At 40.0% G+C, this 20,403-nt stretch overlaps 1 protein-coding gene across 1 annotated transcript; it reads left to right on the top strand.

Moving 5' to 3' along the window:
• The first annotated feature begins 216 nt into the window (after positions 1-216).
• On the top strand, positions 217-10,179 carry LOC132642548 (uncharacterized). The gene is made up of 2 exons (XM_060359685.1): positions 217-615; positions 9,824-10,179. Exons 1-2 carry the CDS (start codon positions 258-260, stop codon positions 9,850-9,852), a joined length of 387 nt encoding a protein of 128 aa, XP_060215668.1. The 5' UTR covers positions 217-257; the 3' UTR covers positions 9,853-10,179.
• Positions 10,180-20,403: the final 10,224 nt, after the last annotated feature.

Genomic DNA, 20,403 nt, shown 5'->3' with positions numbered 1-20,403 from the left:
TTTAATCATGTCCTTTTGAATATGGAGGAAATAATATATATTTTGCACATATCAAAAAGAGAAAAAGAAAAAGTAAAAAAAAGATACGTTGCACCCTCGAACCCAACTAACCGTATCCAGGAAACCACGTGATATGCTTTGGGGGCTGGGGGAAATATTGCCTGTACTATATATACTGGTGTAAGAGCTATTCTATGCGTTATCAAATACGACTAATATACTAGCTAGTGCTAAGCATTACTATTACGCAAAGAAAAATGTTAAGCAGAATGGCATTGGATGAACTTTTCGACCTCGACATGGCTTTGACTATACCAGAGCCTGAAATTTCTGTCTGTAACAATAACAGCCACATGAAACCAATGACGGATGTTTCTTTCGCCCAAATTGTTCGTGAAATGCCTGCAGTTGACGTGGTTGGTAACGTTTGTACAGTGTGCATGGAAAGTTTCGAATCGAGTGTTGCTGCCAAACAAGTCGCTTGTGGGCATGTTTTCCATTCATATTGTCTTACCAACTGGCTTTCCCTTCACAACTCTTGCCCTCTTTGCCGGTTTCAAGTCACTGTCAGCCAGCAAATACCTCTATTGTTAGAAATTTGTGGTATCTCAAAAGGTACAACATGATTGCAGATCCTTCTATTCAATAGCCATTTAATTTCTTCATTAGAAATGAATTTTGAATTCCCTTGATTAGTCCTAAATGGGAGTTAATGAGATAATTTCATCGTTGTCTCTAACGTTTCTTTTGACTCTTGAACAACCTATTATTTCCTCTCATTATTGCCGTTTAATCCTTTCTCTTTATTGGCATTTGTCCGTTGTATCATTTAGTGGATCCAACCTCTCATTATATGGTTTTCTGATCTATAAAATCCTGTGGTGTTGTTCACTCTGTGAGAGAGAATATAATTTCTTTGGCTTCACTGTTGAAGGATGTAGAAAATAGATACATCAAGAAAAGTTCTTCCTTCCATATATTTTGTATTGCTGAGTTTATATAAGATAAATCTTTGTTAGGTTCTGGCTTCTAGTTTTGTACTAGAAGAGCTTGTTGAATCCTGAGGGATACACCCATACTGGTGAAATATCCTTAAGGACAGTGCCATTGGCATGCCTCAAGCTACGAAGAATTCTCTACAATTTTTCGTGATCAAATATTTTCTTCAAGCTTAGAAGAAGTTCCTACAAGTTTTCGTGAAAAAGAAAAGTCCCTACACGTGTTCGTGATGAAGTATTTTTCTTAATATTTCCAACATTAACAACATCAAGATATATTACTATAGGTTCTGTTTTGTTTATTCTTCTATCCTACACTAATAAGATCAGCATTAATATTGTCCATTTATTTTTCCTATTGAATCAACCCTTTTATCATAGTATTACTAGATCATTGTTCTTCATTTGTTCTTTTATTTTTATTTTTCTTTTCTTTTCCATGATTATAATTACTGGATTATTTTCGGAATTGATTAAACATTAGATGTGGCTAAATTGTTTAATTGTGATACTTTTTACCTCTCATTAAACCATACAATAGAACAACAACAATGAAAATGGTTACGATCAACTTATGGCCGAATTAATTGTCGCTCCCCAAAATTGAGGTGAGACGTGATTGGCACATGATCTGTATTACATGTTAAATGAACCGTATTCTAGCTGACTGAAATTTACCATTGCACTTAGTATATCAATTAAAGCTAATATAGTCATTACTCAACAATGCCTGCAATGTCTGAAACCGAGTAAGGATTTTAATATAACAACTTCCAAACATCTAAATCTACCAACCAAGTCCTGAGCTCCTAAGGACTGAATATGAATGAAAGTATGTGGGGGCATTCTCCAAATATAATGAAAATGTTTATTAATACCAAATAAGCTGAAAAATACTAGCTACCACTGGGAAGAGTCGACAAAGCTGACCAACTAAATCTACTAGCCCCACTAGCCACCTGTCACGCCCCGAACCATGGCCTGGCGTAAGACGGCACTCGGTGTCTTACTGCATGTGACCGAGCGAACCACATGACTTGCTGAATCATCATGAGGCATAACATGAGCAGAATATGACATAAAACATGATGAGCCTTAATAAACATGAGATTTCAAAATATCAAATAAAAATACTTGTTTAAAACATGAATGCGGATTGTCAAAATGCGGAGCCAAAGATGGCTAAACGACTCTGATTATCTGACATAACATGACTGACTAATTAGTCTATGAAACCTCTAACATGAGTTTGAACTGCTAAACATAACTGTTGGGACAAGGCCCCCAACATACCTTAAATGCATAACTAACATAAAATAAATAATGACTAAACTCCGAAGAAGATGAGGCTCATCAACAAGCTGATATGTGTAAAGTCCTACTGAGCAGATGCGTCGTCCTATAAATCCGTACCTGCATCGTGAAATGCAGGCCCCCGGGCAATAAAAAAGGGACGTCAGCACATTGAATGTACTAGTATGTAAAGCAACTGAATGATATAAACATGACACATGAAATAACATGATAAGAGCTGAAACTGAAATTGAAACCTGGTCATGAACATGAATATCTGACATGAACATATATACATATATATATATAGACACATACACACACACACACATATATATAACATGAGTAAAATTATATGTGGGAGAGCATTAGTATAATCTACATGTAACCACCACATTAACACGTGGCATCTGATCTCTGCCCGATCAGCTAAGCCGCCCTGTACCTTACTGGGGTACAAGACGTGAGCATGAGCATGAATGGATCCAAATCCCTCAATGGGGAATATATGAAGGAATTGTCCTATTGGGCGGAGCGCTCCTTATCCTACGTTGGCATACGTAATTTCAGGTATAAAACCTTCTCGGTAATCTGTGCAACTCCCAGTAACATGAACATGATATAGTTGGCTGAGAAGCCCATGAATTTCGTAAAAACATGAATTGTATTATAACATGGATATCTTTTATCATAACATAGATAGAGATTATATAATTTATTTGCATGACAAAGTATAGACATGTAGGATATTCATGAAAGTAAGCATAATATTTCATAACTTGCGCGTAGGAACCCATGGAATGCAATATATGGGTTTTCATGGATTACGGACGGATTCCCAATAACCAAAATGGAAGATTAGGAATACAACAACGAATATATATTTCAAATATGGTAAATCATGGGACATGGACTTGGCTAAAAACTCTAGTTTTTGGTGAACTTTTGTATAATCATGGAAGAACATGGCGTGGGGAGGAACAAAGATGTTCCCACACGTAGATAGAAGCCCTACATACCTGTAAACGCTCTACTCCAACAAACTAAACTGCTTCTCTGACGAAGAACACCAAAACTCTAGCTTTGAATCGCCCGAGAAGGATTTACCTTGGAAATGCTATGTTTTGGTTGAAGAATCATGTTACAATTCATGAATTAATGTTAGAATTACTTAGGAATCGTTAGAGCGATCTTACCTTGATGTGGGAGGATGAGGAGAGGAAGAAAATGGCTGCTTAGGGCTTTAGAATGAAGTTGGAATGTTTGATAAATGAAATTTCGATTTAAGTGTTGAATTTATAGCATGGGACATTTTGGACCCGCAGGCTCGCCGAGCGCGGTCTATGGCTTGCCCCTGCCTCACTTTGGGGCGAGCTCTCTTATCCATTTTACACTTAGACGATTTTCTTGAATTGTTTCCACTTTTTGACCGCTACCTCGCTGAGTGCGGCCCAAGGCGAGCCCTTGCCTCCCTTTGGGGCGAGCTCAGCTAGCTCCTCTGTCACTTTTACACTCAGTCAACTATTTTCTTAAAATGGGAATAACTCCTAGCACAATGCTTCGTTCGGGCTTCACAATATACCGTTAGAAAGATATTTAAAAGGGATACAACTTTTATGTTTCATGTATTCTCAAATTATCAACGTATTTTCCTGTAATTGGGCTGGAAGGCAGACGCATCGAAAACTTAGTTGATTCTACCGAATCTTAAGCAACTCTCTATTGGCCATTTTGAGATGATCATCTCTCTTTGCTCTGAACTCCAATTGGCCTAGTCCTTATATGCCTGAAATGGTATATCTACGTACGACAACTTTTATTAAGGAACCTTTACCAAATTCTCAACGAATCAAGGGGTTATGGGTGCCCGAAGTAGGCTTGTCAACCACTTTCGTAATACGGTCAAACTTTCAAATATTCTGCTAAAACTCTAACGATACGAGTCTAATCTTAGTTCTAAGATACGGGGTGTAACATTATCTCCCTCTTGGGATCATTCATCCTCGAATGATGGGTCATGGTTAAGAATATGGTTGGACATGGCTTGAATATATGAACGTGAAGGAAACATGTTATGAGACATAGGGACTGAGCTGACATGACATGATTACATGGAAATATGAATACTAAAGCATGAGACATGACTATGAAAATGGGACATGACTATCAATCATGGGACATGACTATGAACGTCAAACATGGGACATGAATATGTAAGGGACATTACATAGATATAGAAGTTAGTTACCTTGAGCATTCTTTGTCGGTTCCTCAAACAAGAGCCTGTTTTGATGGGCTTAAAAAAAACAACTTATAAGCTGAAAACAGCTTATAAGTTGGGGTAGCCCAACTTATTTTGTTTGGCTGCTTTAGATGAGCTAAGCCAAACATGCCCAATTATTTTTTTTTGGGCTTATTTTAAGCACAAAGTGGCTTTAAGCTAGCTAGCCAAACACTCAAAAAGCTAGCAACCTATAAGCCAATCCAAATGGGCTCCAAGTACGGATACTTGGATTTCATATCTTCTTCGGCTTCCCATGTAGCCTCCTCAACTTTTGACTTCTCCATAAAACTTTAACTGAGGCAACTTCCTTAGTTCTCAACTTGATAACCTAACGATCAAGAATGGCTACGGGGATCTCCTTATAGGTCAAACCATCCTTAACCGCAATAGTATCAACAGGAACAACCAATGACGGGTCGCCCACATACTTTCTCAATATGGATACATGAAACACTGGGTGTATAACAACCAAATCTTGTGGCAACTCAAGTTCATAAGCTACTTGACCAACCCTCTGCAGGATTTTGTAAGGTCCAATATATCTGGGACTAAGCTTTCCTTTCTTGTCAAAATCTCCTCACACCTTTCCTAGGTGAAATCTTTAGAAACACCCAATCATCAACTTGAAACTCTAAGTTCCTTCTCCTCTAAATGGTATAGAACTTCTGGAGACTCTGAGCCGTTCTCAAATGCCCTTGGATCAACTTTACTTTTTTTCCATAGCCTAATAGACTAAATCTGGCCCTAACAACTCAACCCCCTACCCGCTAACCAGAGCACAACACAAACTACAAAGGGCATCATAACACGCATGCCATGGCATAATAGGGTATTGGAACATGAACATGGCTAACATGAATACTGGACTGACATGAATACGTGAATGATAATTTTCATGAATCTCGATCTGACATGAACACATAGGTACTGAAGCGAAAGAATACATGGATACTATACATGAGATTTGAGAAGACTTCGTAGGCACGAATGACATTAGTACTGGAACACTAGAATAGACATGACACGATTGCATGGACGTGAGGAGTATGACATGGAACATGAATGCATGAATACTGACCGACGTGGATACATGAGTACTGAACTGACATGAGATCTGAATGCGTGAAAACATGGACATCATAACATGAAACCTCAATGTTGAAAAACATAAATTGTTATGTTACAGCAGGAGATCTGTTTGCTGAGCGAAGATGGGATCCGAAAACTTAGAGGTTTGATCATAGATGTTCATATATCACTATGACAGACATATTAGGTAGAAGTACTACTTGGGCTTTGAACGTAAGCGCAACTCGGTGCTAATGAGACAGACTTGAGTCATACAACAGAAATATGATCCTAACATATAGCATAAGCTCTATCGTGGGTACGACATGAATACATTGAATCTGCGTAGAATAATTTTGATATCAGTACCATAAAGTACCTGAAAGGATCTCACTTTGAAATTGGAACGTACCTTACTTTGAATCGTACCTTGTTCTCTCTGAAACATAGATATTAATACCTTGGATCATCTTGATTATTATCGTGGAAGGATTATGAATGTTTGAGGGAAAATGAATTATAGGTACAAATCATATAGGAAACTTCATTTTAAAAGAATAGACCACTATCATAATGGAGTCTTCACTCTTGAATCATATTCATGGAGTGTAAAATGCTAACATGAGCACGATATAGTATGTAAGGTATGAGTAGAGTAAGACGTATACCGTTCGGGCTCCACAATATACCGTTGGAAAGTTATTTCAAAGGGCTAGAACTTTCATGTTTTAAGTTTTCTCAAATTATCAACGGATTTTCCTATAATTGGGCTGGAAGGATGACGTATAAAAAACTTAGTCGATTCTACTGAATCTTAAGCACCTCTCTATTGGCCATTTTGAGATGATCATATCTCCTTGCTCCGAACTCCAATTGGCCTGGTCCTTATATGCCTAACAAAGGTATTTCTACGTACTACAAGTTTCAATAAGGAATCTTTTTCAAATTCTCAATGAATAAAGGGGTTGTGGGTGCCCGAAGTAGGCTTGTCAACCATTTTCGTAATACGTACAAACTTTCAATTTTTTTGCTAAAACTCTAACGATACGAGTCTAACCTTAGTTCTAAGATACGGGGTGTAACACCACCTACCTCATCATATATCGTCCTAGCATGAAGTAGGCAAGCCCAAATAGGCTAAGTACCAATGATAGGGTACCAAGTAAGACTCGTGAATAATTCCTAAGTGGATAAACAAGACTTCTCTATGCTAATTAAATATAACTAAAATTTGATAAAGAACCACTAGCAATTTATATATATATAATACTGAAATTGTATACCGGAAGAAAGTAATTTTCTCTTTAGGAAAACGTAACCCTAAGAACTGAAACCCTAAGCAAAACCCTAGTTCCAGCCAACTATGGCCAATCTGACCGACTGATAGCCTCCTCCTTAGGTTGCTCAACCATCTCTAATCCCTCCATAACCACCAACTACATCCAGCTATACCAATCAATTGAAACCATGCATAACAATCAAGCCCATGCAAGTCGTCCACACAAGCCAGTAGCATATTTGCATGGACAACCTCATGTTACTTGGAAATCTTCCAAGGTGAAACAACTCATCATCCAAGAGAACCTACAATATTAAATTCTGTGGAATTTTTCATCTGGTAAACTAGATGTGCGAGAATTAAGAAAGGCTATACCAAACTAATGTGAAATCAAAGGGCATTGCACAATTGGTTTGACAGAAAATAGGCATTTGTTGATCAGATCATCATTGCTAGAAGATTATGTGCAGATTCTTTCTACGCCAACATATTATTTGAAAGTTAATGACACATATCGTCAAATGAGGTCACTAATTTGGGATCCATGGTTTTTCCCGGGGGAGGAGACCGTAGTTGTAGTTGCTTGGATAAGTTTTCCAAATCTCTCTAAAAAATTCTTTGCAACAGCGATTGTGCTTTCAATAACTTCTATTGTGGGAAGGCCTTTAACAGTAGATATGGCAACCTATAAGAAAACCAGGCCAAGATGTGCAAAGGTAAAGGTTGAAGTTGATTTATTAGCCTCTCATCCCCAGAGATTTAAAATTTCAGATAAATGGATTAAGATTCAGCATGATTATCTTCCAAAGTTGTTACACCTTGAAAATTTCCCCGAGAACATACAGTGGGTAGGCTAACAAAGGGCATAGCGTATACGATGTTTTAATAAGAAGGGAACGACGTTTGACGACCCTAAGTAAGATTCCAAAGGCAATTGCAATAAGAGATAGGTTATGCTCCATAATAACTAATTATAGGTTCTGAAAATGTGGAAAGTTGCATATTTGCATTTTGGCCAGTTGCACGTAAAATGAAATACGGACCGTAAAGTGGTATACGGCCCGTAAACTGCAATGTCGTATTTCAACTTCCAAAACTTCAACTTTCTGTCGAATGTTCAAATGGTTAAATACGACTTGGAATACGGACCGTAAATTGAAATATGGCCCGTAAACTGCTATCGTAAAGCACCATGATCTCCAACATACCTTTTTGGTTTTGTTATGCTTAAATACGCCCACAGAATAGGGACCGTAAACTGGAATACAACCCGTAAACTGGGTTTACGACCACTGTGCACTTTCGACGACTGTTTATTTCAAATTAGATTTTGGGTTATTAAAAAGGGGACCAAGGCTATTATTTCATTTCCACACTTCACCCCTTCTCTCTAAAACCTCTCTCTACATTTATTCCACAATAATTCAAGGATTATTAATGATCAAGAACATAAACTAAGTGAATCAAGAGTAAGAAAACCCATCAAAGCTCATTCAAGTCAAGAAATCGCAATGGAGATAAACTAGGGTTTTGCTCAAGTGGAGTATTACCAACCAATGCTTGTTCCTACAACATCTAAGTTAAGATTTATGATATTTATATGTTGTTTAAGGCATTTAAGAGTTGAAATACTTGGATTGTAGAAAGTATGGCAAAATGGGTCATGAATGTGGAATAGTGCCTTTTTGAGAAATAGTTTGAATTGAGTTATGAGTCTTGATGTATTGTGATGTAAATGTGTTATAAATGATGTTGAGAACATGAGATGAGCAATGTACGTGACTGGACAAAGTTGTGTGTTATAGCCATGGATATGAGTAATTGAAAGCAAAAATTAATAAATGTGGATAATGCGGATGAATAATGGCTATTGCTATTGTATTGTGAATGTATCATTGACGTTTGGGAGTTGATATACGCTATGGAGGAATGTCGTATAAATAAAGGTGATGCTGTCCGATTTTCTCTAGTTTTGGTCATATATGCTAGCTATCGATTCTAATTATAGTATGACTTTAATGAAGGTAGAAACGCTAGAATTGGAGGAGAAAGCGGGAGTGTAGAATAGTTGAACGGAAAAGGTATGTAAGGCTAACCCTTATTTCATAACGCATGGTTCTTTGGCCAAATATCTAACTCTTCTATGGGACTTTGATGTCCTTCAAATGACTTGATCTCCCGAGCTAGTAAGCTCATGATTCTTGATACGCTACGATTGTACTAAATCCCTCGTATGACGAGTAAGCCGATAAAGATAAATGTGATGAATGACGATGATAGTATAATGATGTTGGTGACGATTATGATAATGATGTAAATAGTAAAGATGCTTATGAGCTATTATGTATATGTGTCTATGTATGACTATTATGGAACCCCGAGCTTATGAGGCCGGGTACGATATGTAAATAAGTATGTATATGATTACGTAACGCGCGCACACCTCTGCAGATGGTACGGATAACCCTGAAGCCTTGGTAGGGCCAGGTATGAGTAACCTTGAGCCTTGGTTGGCCAAGTATGTATGAAACACCGATCCTGCATGGTCGGGTATGCTATGTAAATGCTATGTATATGATATGATTATATATATGATATGGATACGAGTATGAATACGAGTGTGATATGATATGAATGCGAATAAGGGAATGTATACGAATATGAGTATAGATATGGAACAGATACGGATACGGATGTATGTACGTAAATACGCCTTAGAAACGGAAAGATCCTATGCAAGGCAAGTAAGTGTCTATGACGATGATACTAACATCTCCTATCTTGTGCTATTTTTCATGTTGTTCATTATGTTTCTATATTGATGTTGATCATGCTTTACAAAATCAGTACATTCTTCGTACTGACGTCCTTTTGTTTGTGGACGCTGCGTCATGCTCGCAGGTGCGCAGGGAGACAGACTTGATTCATAGCTACATTCTCAGAGACTACATAGCAGAGCTCCACTTCATTCGGAGCTACAGCTTTTGGGTACTTATTATTTTGTGTATAAAATCATGGGCAGAGCGGGGTCCTGTCCCTCTTATGTGATTTGTTATACTCTTCTTAGAGGCTCGTAGACATGTGTATATGGTTAGATATGTCTGGCCTTGTCGGTCTATGTTTTGTGTATCGTTTTGATAGCCTTGTCGGCTCATGTACATTGACATGGTATAGATGCCAACCATGATATGAAATCATTGTCGTCTGATGGTACTAGCACGAATGATGAATAGAAATGTATGTTTAATTATGTGGCTCACCTAAATGTAAGTATGAGTTTAAGCCAAGGGGTGCCCGGGTGGGCTAGCACCGGGCGCTCATCGCGGTCCCCTAGACGGGTCGTGACAAAAGTGGTATCAGAGCAGTTCAGTCCTATGGTGTGTCTGCGAGCCGTGTCTAGTAGAGTCTTGGTTATGGGTGTGTTGCGCGCCACACTTATAAACAAGAAGCTGCAGGCATTTTAGGAATAAATGACATTTCTTCATAAGAATCGTACGATAGAGCTATGATATAAGAAATTCTTGTCCCTTAATCGTGTGTTGTGTATTCCAGAAATGCCTGTAAAGAGAAAGGCTACAGTAGCCCAAAGGGTCAAGACGGTGGCAGAAAAGCGGGCTGCAAGAGCACCGCCACCGGTTGTAGAGGAAAGTGAGTCCCAGAGTGCGGCTCAATCTTAGTCCTCTCGATCAGTACCTATATTAGAGGAGCGTGAGGGAGCCTCAGCCCCAGCTCCAACACCTCCAGCTCCTCCATCGGATGCTTCAGGCCAAGATGTAAAAGAGGCCATACATTTGCTTACTCAGTTGGTTGCTGCTCAGACTCAGTGGCAAAGTACGGGGCAAGTGATAGGGCTGTTAGTGGAAGAGCCCGTGATTTCATTACTTTGAACTCTCCGGAATTCTTTGGGTCAAAGCCAGAGGAGGACCCTTAGGACTTCATCGATGGTATGTTGAGGACGCTTCGTTTGATATATGCTTCGGACACCGAATCGGTGGAGTTAGCATCGTATAGATTGAGAGATGTCTCGATCCAATTGTATACGGTTTGGATGGCTTCACGGGGAGCCAATGCACCTCCCCCGGTATGGCAAGAGTTTATTGATGCTTTCCTCCGACACTATATGCCTCCAGAAGTTCGGCGAGCTAGGGCCGATAAATTCTTGAATTTGAGGCAAGGTATCATGAGTTCTCTATAGTATAGTCTCCGCTTCAATTCCTTGGCTAAGTATGCTTCGGCCATGGTAGCGGATATGGGTGACCAGGTACACCGATATTTGAAGGGCCTAGGGCCACATTTGATTGATAGATGTTTGACCGCGTCCATTCAGGAGAATGTGGATATTGCAGGCATTCAGGCTCATGCTCAGAACTTAGAAGAACGTTTACAACAGCAGAGAAGTGAACGCGAGCAGGATAGAGGCCATAGCAAGAGGGCCAGATCTTCAGGCCCGATGGGTGAATTTAGAGGTGGGCACATATAGTAGATTTTTAGGCACTCAGGCTATTCTATGACTAGTGCATCTCCACGGTTTTCAGGCCAGAGATTTGATAGACCTCCTCGTTCCGGGCCGAGTCAAAGTTATTCGGGGTCTCAGTTTAGAGATGATACGGGTCAGGCAAGGCCACCCGTACCACGATGGTCCCAGTGTGGGAAGTTGAATTGGGGTCGATGCCGAATAGGTTCAGATGTTTGCTATTCATGTGGTCGACCAGGCCATATTATGCGTGATTGCCCCTCAGTTCATGGTAGAGGTAGGATCCAGCCTTCAGGGTCGGTAGCCGGATCTTCAGCATTTGTAAGCCCTATGGGGCCAGGTTCACATGCGCCAGTCGTCCATGGTAGAGGCAGAGGGAGAGTTCCCAGTTCTAGCGGTCCTCAGCACCGTGTTTATGCTTTGGCTGGACGCCAAGATCTTGAGTCTTCTCCTGACGTGGTCACAGGTATATTATCGGTATTTTCTCATGATGTATATGCTTTGATTGATCCGGGCTCCACCTTGTCATATGTTACTCCGTATATTGCGGGTCGATTTAGAGTCGAACCGGAGTCGATTAAACCTTTTGAGGTGTCTACACCCGTGGGTGAATCGGTAATAGCTAGCCAGTATATAGAAATTGTATAATTGTGATTTGTGATCGGCGTAGCATTATTGATTTGCATGAGTTAGAAATTGAGGATTTTGATGTTATTATGGGCATGGATTTGTTGGCTTCTTGTTATGCCAACGTTGATTGTAGAATGAAGATGGTTCGTTTCCAATTTCTGGGAGAACCAGTCCTAGAATGGAAAGGGAATACGGCGTCACCAAAGGGTAGGTTTATTTCCTATCTAAAGGCACGGAAAATGATCACGAAAGGTTGCATTTACCATCTAGTTCGGGTTCAAGATGTAGAAGCTGAATCGCTGACTCTTCAGTCAGTTCCCGTAGTAAATGAATTTCCGGATGTGTCTCGGAAGAACTCCCAGGCCTTCCTCCCGATCGGGAGATTGATTTTGCTATTGCTCCCACCTTAGCACGCTTAACCTCGTAACTTTGATGAAATCCGGTGCCTTAATGCTAATATAACCGCGTCCACTTCCTCGCATGACCTTTATTACATGATCTGGAGCAAGTCGAGGTCTTATAGATTCCGAGAAATTCCCATAACACGTCCTTCCCTTTACAATTACTATTTTATCCTTCATCTTCGTGTATCACTACCTTTCGTCCTAGGTTCCTAGATTCCTGATGGTAACGAATATACCTTCGTCGCCGTTACTTACGCATACCCGATTATCAGTCTGTTCGAACTTCCACTCACCATCCTTACCTAATAATCCACAACAAAACTAATTGTCGACTTTCTCTGAATCCTTTAGCAGACCTTATTCCTACTAAGCCTCGAACATTATCCATTTTAACCCTCTAGGCTGCTAATCGTCTTTCTCGCTATTATTCTTCGTGTCATACCAAATCCATAACCTTTCTGAAACAACTCATCCCACTTATCGTCCGTTTACGATATTTCCTTTCCACGCTTCCTTCTATTAGACGTACTTAACTAAATGACCTGATTTTTGAACAATTCGGACAGAATCTCCTTTGCAATCCTTACTATTCCAAATCTGTACGCAGCAAATATCAACAATACCTTACAGAGCATACATATGTAAACGATACATCTCAGCCATCCAGAGCCTCCTGTTTATAAATGTGGCCGGCTTCACACCCATAAACAGGACTCTACTGGACACGACTTTGCAGACAACCCCTAGGACAACCTTCTCTGATACCACTTTTTCACACCCCGATCTTACTAGGGTGTGATGGGCACCCGACCCCATATTCGGAGCTGAGCGAACCCGCTAACTCTTATTACATACTTAACCTCTTTAAACTCTCACAACAATAAGAAGTGGAAAACATAGTAAAGCTTCCAGAATTTTTCTTTTCTTTGTACTCAATTCAAACAAAATTTGTGGCCATGTGGGATCTGTAACATAAAATATAAAGACACATCGGCTGGTGAAGTCGCTTTCAAGACTGACATACTACACCCATGACTCTTTCTGCAAAGTCTCTAACTTCAACCAAGACATCATAGCATAGCACTCTGACTCGGCAACACTCCAGAGCAAATGGAGCTTGCCAACTCCGCTGGAACATCCTCTATAGTAGCTTCTACTCATCTGGGTGTACCTGCGCGGCATGAAACGCAGCCCCCGAAGAAAAGGGGGTCAGTACGAGCAATGTACTGAGTATGTAAGGCATAAATAGTAACATAGTAAGGGATATAAATATGAATAGTAACATAATGGAAATATATAACATATCATGAGATAAAAGAGTAACCTGTACATCTGAGTGCCTCTTAGGACGGATGCCATGCATGCGTATCTTTCCTTTGAAACCATTTCTTTTTCATATACATAGAAAATAGAACATATCATATCATAGCGCCGAATACGTCGGCTCCCCGACATATGTCCCGCGTCCGGGATGATAAATTATGCCAACTGACCAGGTGGCAATGCGTCTATAGCGCAACATATGGCCCTTTTCCCCATATCCCCCATATACATATACATATATCATATACATATATCATATAAGCAGCATGCATGAGAGCCCAAAGAAAGTCATGTATCCATCAGAGTGACGTAAGGTCGGTAACCTCCGATTACATTATGGAATAACCATGGCCGCTTTGTCTCACCTTGAAGGAACAATTATTATAAAATGAGACTAGCAATGAATAGCAGCGTTAAGACTCAATGGGTACGTACATAAATTGACACATGAAGGCTCAGAAACAAGTTTCGGGTCAATCCGACTTAGTATAAGAAAGTTATGAGCGTTTGACGTACAGAACCTTCTACGAACATTTCGGAAGCTATTTTTGAAAAATCAAAGCAATAATCATATCAAGTACCTTTCGAACATGAAATCATACTTATCATAGTCATCATAGAAATATTCTCATCCTCGACATCATCAATGTCGTTGTAAAACACATCCATCGTTATTGTCATTAAAGCTTACAATACCATAAACCTTTGTTTTGGAAAAATACGGACATTTTGGAAAGCATTGACGGGTTATCGGAAAAGAATCATGCCTTGAAATCATCAACATCTAACTTTTGAAAACAAGGAGAATATGGAAGCAATTATGAGATCATAACATCGGAATCATGCCTTGGAAAGAAAGGGACGAGCCTTAACATACCTGTTCCGCGTCCTATTAGCTACGCTTAATCGTCCAAGTTCGCTATCGCTAGTCTACATTCAAGAAGATTGACGCAATCATTAGATTCATCACCATATACTTGTCTTAATCCTTCAAATGAATTCATTTATAATCTGCCGAAATTTCGGCAGCATCTCCCCTGCAAATACACCATCCCCGAGAATCTAACTCGGCCCAAATCACCAATCAACAATCCGAGAATTCAACTCGGCCAACCTATCAACAACAATACCATCAATCATACCAACAACATCAACAATCAATTCAAGACGCATTCTAACATTAACAACCTTTGTCATACAATTTAACCACATTTCATTTATATTCAATTCAATTCACATAACATTCAAAACGACTCAATCAACATACTACTTCACCCGAAACCTTCCAATTCCAGCAAGAACAATAACAACCTATTTCCTTCTTTCAAATTCAATCACAACAACCCAACTTACAATCTTCCAAACAAATGTCTCACTTCCAAATTCATGAATTCCACCAACATTTTACATTAACAACTTCATTTATAAGAATTCATGCTAGTGTCACATTAGCTTCCACAACGACACCACAACGATTATAACTTCATTTCAAGCCATTAAATCCTCATTTTACATCATGGAATCCACAACACAACAATCAAACTACTAAATAAAATCAATTCATCACATCTCACCCACCTAGCTACTATTCGGCCAACACCCACACACATATATATTACATGAATTTCATCCATTTCTTCATACAATAACATGCATAAACCACCCATAACGTATGTAAAAGAGGATTGAACACATACCTTTCTCACCCAACTTCTTTACTCGGCTAGGGCTTGTGAACTACACAAATAAAGGCTTTGCTTGCTCCAACAACTCCTTCATGTTAATGAGGGCCTTCAAAATAGTTGGAATACTAGAAGAAAATATTTTTTCTTGATCAATTCCATGGACTCAAATTTTTGGCACCATGGCCAAACACTAGTATGTTTCTCTTCTTTCTTTTTCTTTTTCTCAAAACTTCTTGTCTTGAAAGATGATTATGTCTTATTTGCCCCCACTTGTTTATATATATACTTAGCCCTTCCAATACCAAGTGGCCACCTACCCTTTTTCTTGAAGCTTCTTTAAATTAAAATAAAGATGACTAATGTCTTGCCTTATAAGCTTTGTTCTATACACATAATTTAGCTCCACCAAATAAAAATATGGACACATATTCCCTCACATGTCACACGGCCCTAGTAGCTTCATGACCATTTTTTTTTGAAATTCCCCATTTTGCCCCTAGCCTTCCACAATATTACCACGAACCATTTTGTGAATTTCCCTTTTTACCCTTATCCTTTCTCAATATTTCCATACTAATAACAACTTATACATTGAAATACTTTGGAACATAGTCTTGCCCTTAACCTACCACGTCCACCTTGAAATATCCGAATGTACGAAATACGGGATATAACATTGGTAGTGCCAAATTACAGGGGAAACTTTGGCGAAATTTTCGCAGGATCCCGAGTGTTTAACATTCGAGGACGAATGTTCCTAAGGGGGGAAAAATGTTACACCTTGAAAATTTCCCCGCGAACGTACAGTGGGTAGGCTAACAAAGGTCATAGCGTATACAATATTTTCATAAGAAGGGAACGACGTTTGACGACCCTAAGTAAGATTCCAAAGGAAATTACAATAAGGGATAGGTTATGCTCCATAATGACTAATTATAGGTTCTGAAAATGTGGAAAGTTGCAGATTTGCATTTTGTCCAGTTGCACGTTAAATGAAATACGAACCGTAAAGTGGTATATGGCCCGTAAACTGCCATGTCGTGTTTCAACTTCCAAAACATCAACTTTCTGTCGAATGTTCAATTGGTTAAATACGACTTGGAATACGGACCGTATATTGAAATACGACCCCTAAACTGCGATCGTAAATCACCATGATCTCCAGCATACCTTTCTGGTTCTGTTATGCTTAAACACGCCCACAGAGTACGGACCGTAAACTGGAATACAGCCCGTAAACTGGGTTTACGACCACTGTGCACTTTCGACGACTGTTTATTTCAAATCAGATTTTGGGTTATTAAAGAGGGGACCAAGGCTATTATTTCATTTCCACACTTCACCCCTTCTCTCTAAAACCTCTCTCTACATTTATTCCACAAGAATTCAAGGATTATTAATGATCAAGAACATAAACTAAGTGAATCAAGAGTAATAAAACCCATCAAAGCTCATTATAGTCAAGAAATCCCAATGGGGATAAACTAGGGTTTTGCTCAAGTGGAGTATTATCAACCAAGGCTTGTTCCTACAACATCTAAGGTAAGATTTATGATATTTCTATGTTTTTTAAGGTATTTAAGAGTTGAAATACTTGGACTGTACAAAGGTATGGCAAAATTGGTCATGAATGTGGAATAGTGCCTTTTTCAGAAATAGTTTGAATTGAGTTATGAGTCTTGATGTATTGTGATGTAAATGTGTTATAAATGATGTTGAGAACATGAGATGAGCAATGTACGTGAATGGACAAATTTGTGTGTTATAGCCATGGATATGAGTAATTGAAAGCAAAAATTAAGAAATGTGGATAATACAAATGAATAATGGCTATTGCTATGGTATTGTGAATGTATCATTGATGTTTGGGATTTGATACACGCTATGGAGGAATGTCGTATAAATAAAGGAGATGCTGTCCGATTTTCTCTAGTTTTGGTCATATATGCTAGCTATCGATTCTAATGATAGCATGACTTTAACGAAGGTAGAAACGCTAGCATTGGAGGAGAAAGCGCAAGTGTAGAATAGTTGAACGGAAAAGGTATGTAAGGCTAACCCTTCTTTCATAAGGCATGGTTATTTGGGCAAATATCTAACTCTTTTATGAGACTATGATGTCCTTCAAATGGCTTGATCTCCTGAGCTAGTAAGCTCATGATTCTTGATATGCAACCATTGTACTAAATCCATCGTCTGACGAGTAAGCCGCTAAAGATAAATGTGATGAATGACGATGATAGCATAATGATGTTGGTGACGATTATGATAATGATGTAAATAGTAAAGATGCTTATGAGCTATTATGTATATGTGTCTATGTATGACTATTATGGAACCTCGAGCTTATGAGGTCGGGTAAGATATGTAAATAAGTATGTATATGATTACGTAACGCGCGCACACCTCTGCAGATGGTACGGATAACCCTGACGCCTTGGTAGGGCCAGGTAGACGTAACCCTGAAGCCTTGGTAGGGCCAGGTATGAGTAACCTTGAGCCTTGGTTGGCCAAGTATGTATGAAACACCGATCCTGCATGGTCGGGTATGCTATGTAAATGCTATGTATATGATATGATTATGTATATGATATGGATACGAGTGTGATATGATATGAATGCGAATAAGGGCATGTATATGAATATGAGTACAAATATGGAACGGATACGGATATGGATGTATGTACCTAAATACGCATTAGAAATGGAAAATCCTATGTAAGGCAAGTAAGTGTCTATGACGATGATACTACCATCTCCCATCTTGTGCTATTTTTCGTGTTGTTCATTATGTTTCTATATTGATGTTGATCATGCTTTACATACTCAGTACATTCTTCGTACTGACGTCCTTTTGTTTGTGGACGCTGCGTCATGCCCGCAGGTGCGCAGGGAGACAAACTTGATTCGTAGCTACATTCTCAGAGACTACATAGCAGAGCTCCACTTCATTCGGATCTACAGCTTTTGGGTACTTATTCTTTTGTGTATAAAATTATGGGCATAGCGGGGTCCTGTCCCGCTTATGTATATGTTATACTCTCCTTAGAGGCTCGTAGACACATGTATATGGTTAGATATGTCTGGCCTTATCGGCCTATGTTTTGTGTATCGTTTTGATAGCCTTGTCGGCTCATGTACATTGATGTGGTATAGATGCCAAACATGATATGAAATCATTGTCGTCTGATGGGACAAGCACGACTGATTAATAGAAATGTATGTTTAATTATGTGGCTCACCTAAATGTAAGTATGAGTTTAAGCCAAGGGGTGCCCAGGTAGGCTAGCGCCGGGCGCTCGTCGCGGCCCCCTAGACGGGTCGTGACAAAAGTGGTATCAGAGCAGTTCAGTCCAAGGGTGTGTCTGCGAGCCGTGTCTAGTAGAGTCTTGGTTATGGGTGTGTTGCGTGCCACACTTATAAACAAGAAGCTGCGGGCATTTTAGGAATAAATGACCTTCTTTCTTCTTAAGAATCGTGCGATAGAGCTATGATATAAGAAATTCTTGTCCCTTTATCGTGTGTTGTGTATTTCAGAAATGCCTGTAAAGTGAATGGCTACAGCAGCCCAAAGGGGCAAGACGGTGGCAGAAAAGCGGGCTGAAAGAGAATCACCACCGGTAGTAGAGGAAGGTGAGTCCCAGAGTGCGGCTAAATCTCAGTCCTCCCGATCAGTACCTATATTAGAGGCGCGTGAGGGAGCCTCAGCCCCAGCTCCAGTACCTCCAGTTCCTCCACCGGATGCTTCAGGCCAAGATGTAAAAGAGGCCATACATTTGCTTACTCAGTTGGTTGCTGCTCAGACTCAACGGAAAAGTATGGGGTGACAGGGCTGTTAGTGCAAGAGCTCGTGATTTCATTACTTTGAACCCTCCAAAATTCTTTGGGTTAAAGCCAGAGGAGGACCCTCAGGACTTCATCGATGGTATGTTGAGGACGCTTCGTTTGATACATGCTTCGGACACCGAATCGGTGGAGTTAGCGTCGTATAGATTCAGAGATGTCTCGATCCAATGGTATACGATTTGGATGGCTTCACGGGGAGCCAATGCACCTCCCCTGGTATGGCAAGAGTTTTTTGATGCTTTCCTCCGATACTATATGCCTCTAGAAGTTCGGTGAGCTAGGGCCGATAAATTCTTGAATTTGAGGCAAGGTAGCATGAGTGCTCTAGAGTATAGTCTCCATTTCAATTCCTTGGCTAGATATGCTTCGGCCATGGTAGCGGATATGGGTGACCGGGTATACCGATTTTTGAAGGGCCTAGGGCCACATTTGATGGATAGATGTTTGACCGCGTCCCTTCAGGACAATATGGATATTGCACGCATTCAGGCTCATGCTCAAAACTTAGTAGAAAGTTTACAACAGCAGAGAAGTGAATGCGAGATGGATAGGGGCCATAGCAAGAGGGTCAGATCTTCAGGCCTGATGAGTGAGTTTAGAGGTGGGCACAGACAACAGATTTCTAGGCACTCAGGCTATTCTATGACTAGTGAATCTCCATGATTTTCAGGCCAGAGATTCGATAGACCTCCTCGTTTCGGGCCGAGTCAAAGCTATTCGGGGTCTCAGTTTAGAGATGATGCAGGTCAGGCAAGGCCACCCATACCACGATGTTCCCAATGTGGGAAGTTGCATTGGGGTAGATGCCGAATAGGTTCAGATCTTTGCTTTTCATGTGGTCGACCAGGCCATATTATGCGTGATTGCCCTTCAGTTCATGGTAAAGGTAGGACCCAACCTTCAGGGTCGGTAGCCGGATCTTCAGCATCTGTACGCCCTATGGGGCCAGGTTCACATGCGCCAGTCGGCCATGGTAGAGGCAGAAAGAGAGTTCCCAGTTCTAGCGGTCCTCAGCACCGTGTTTATGCTTTGGTTGGACGCCAAGATCTTGAGTCTTCTCCTGACATGGGCACAGGTATATTATCGGTATTTTCTCATGATGTATATGCTTTGATTGAT

Source organism: Lycium barbarum, chromosome 5 (genome assembly GCF_019175385.1).
Source record: "Lycium barbarum isolate Lr01 chromosome 5, ASM1917538v2, whole genome shotgun sequence".
NCBI lineage: Eukaryota > Viridiplantae > Streptophyta > Magnoliopsida > Solanales > Solanaceae > Lycium > Lycium barbarum.
The sequence above is the reverse complement of the archived record's forward strand: the minus strand, read 5'-3'. Positions and strand labels throughout refer to the sequence as shown.

Bases quoted from the DNA above. Each gene is read 5' to 3' on its own strand.
- LOC132642548 (XM_060359685.1), top strand. From the start codon at position 258: ATGTTAAGCAGAATGGCATTGGATGAACTTTTCGACCTCGACATGGCT. The intron at 616-9,823 runs GTACAACATGAT...TCATGCTCGCAG, and splicing joins AATTTGTGGTATCTCAAAAG to GTGCGCAGGGAGACAGACTT.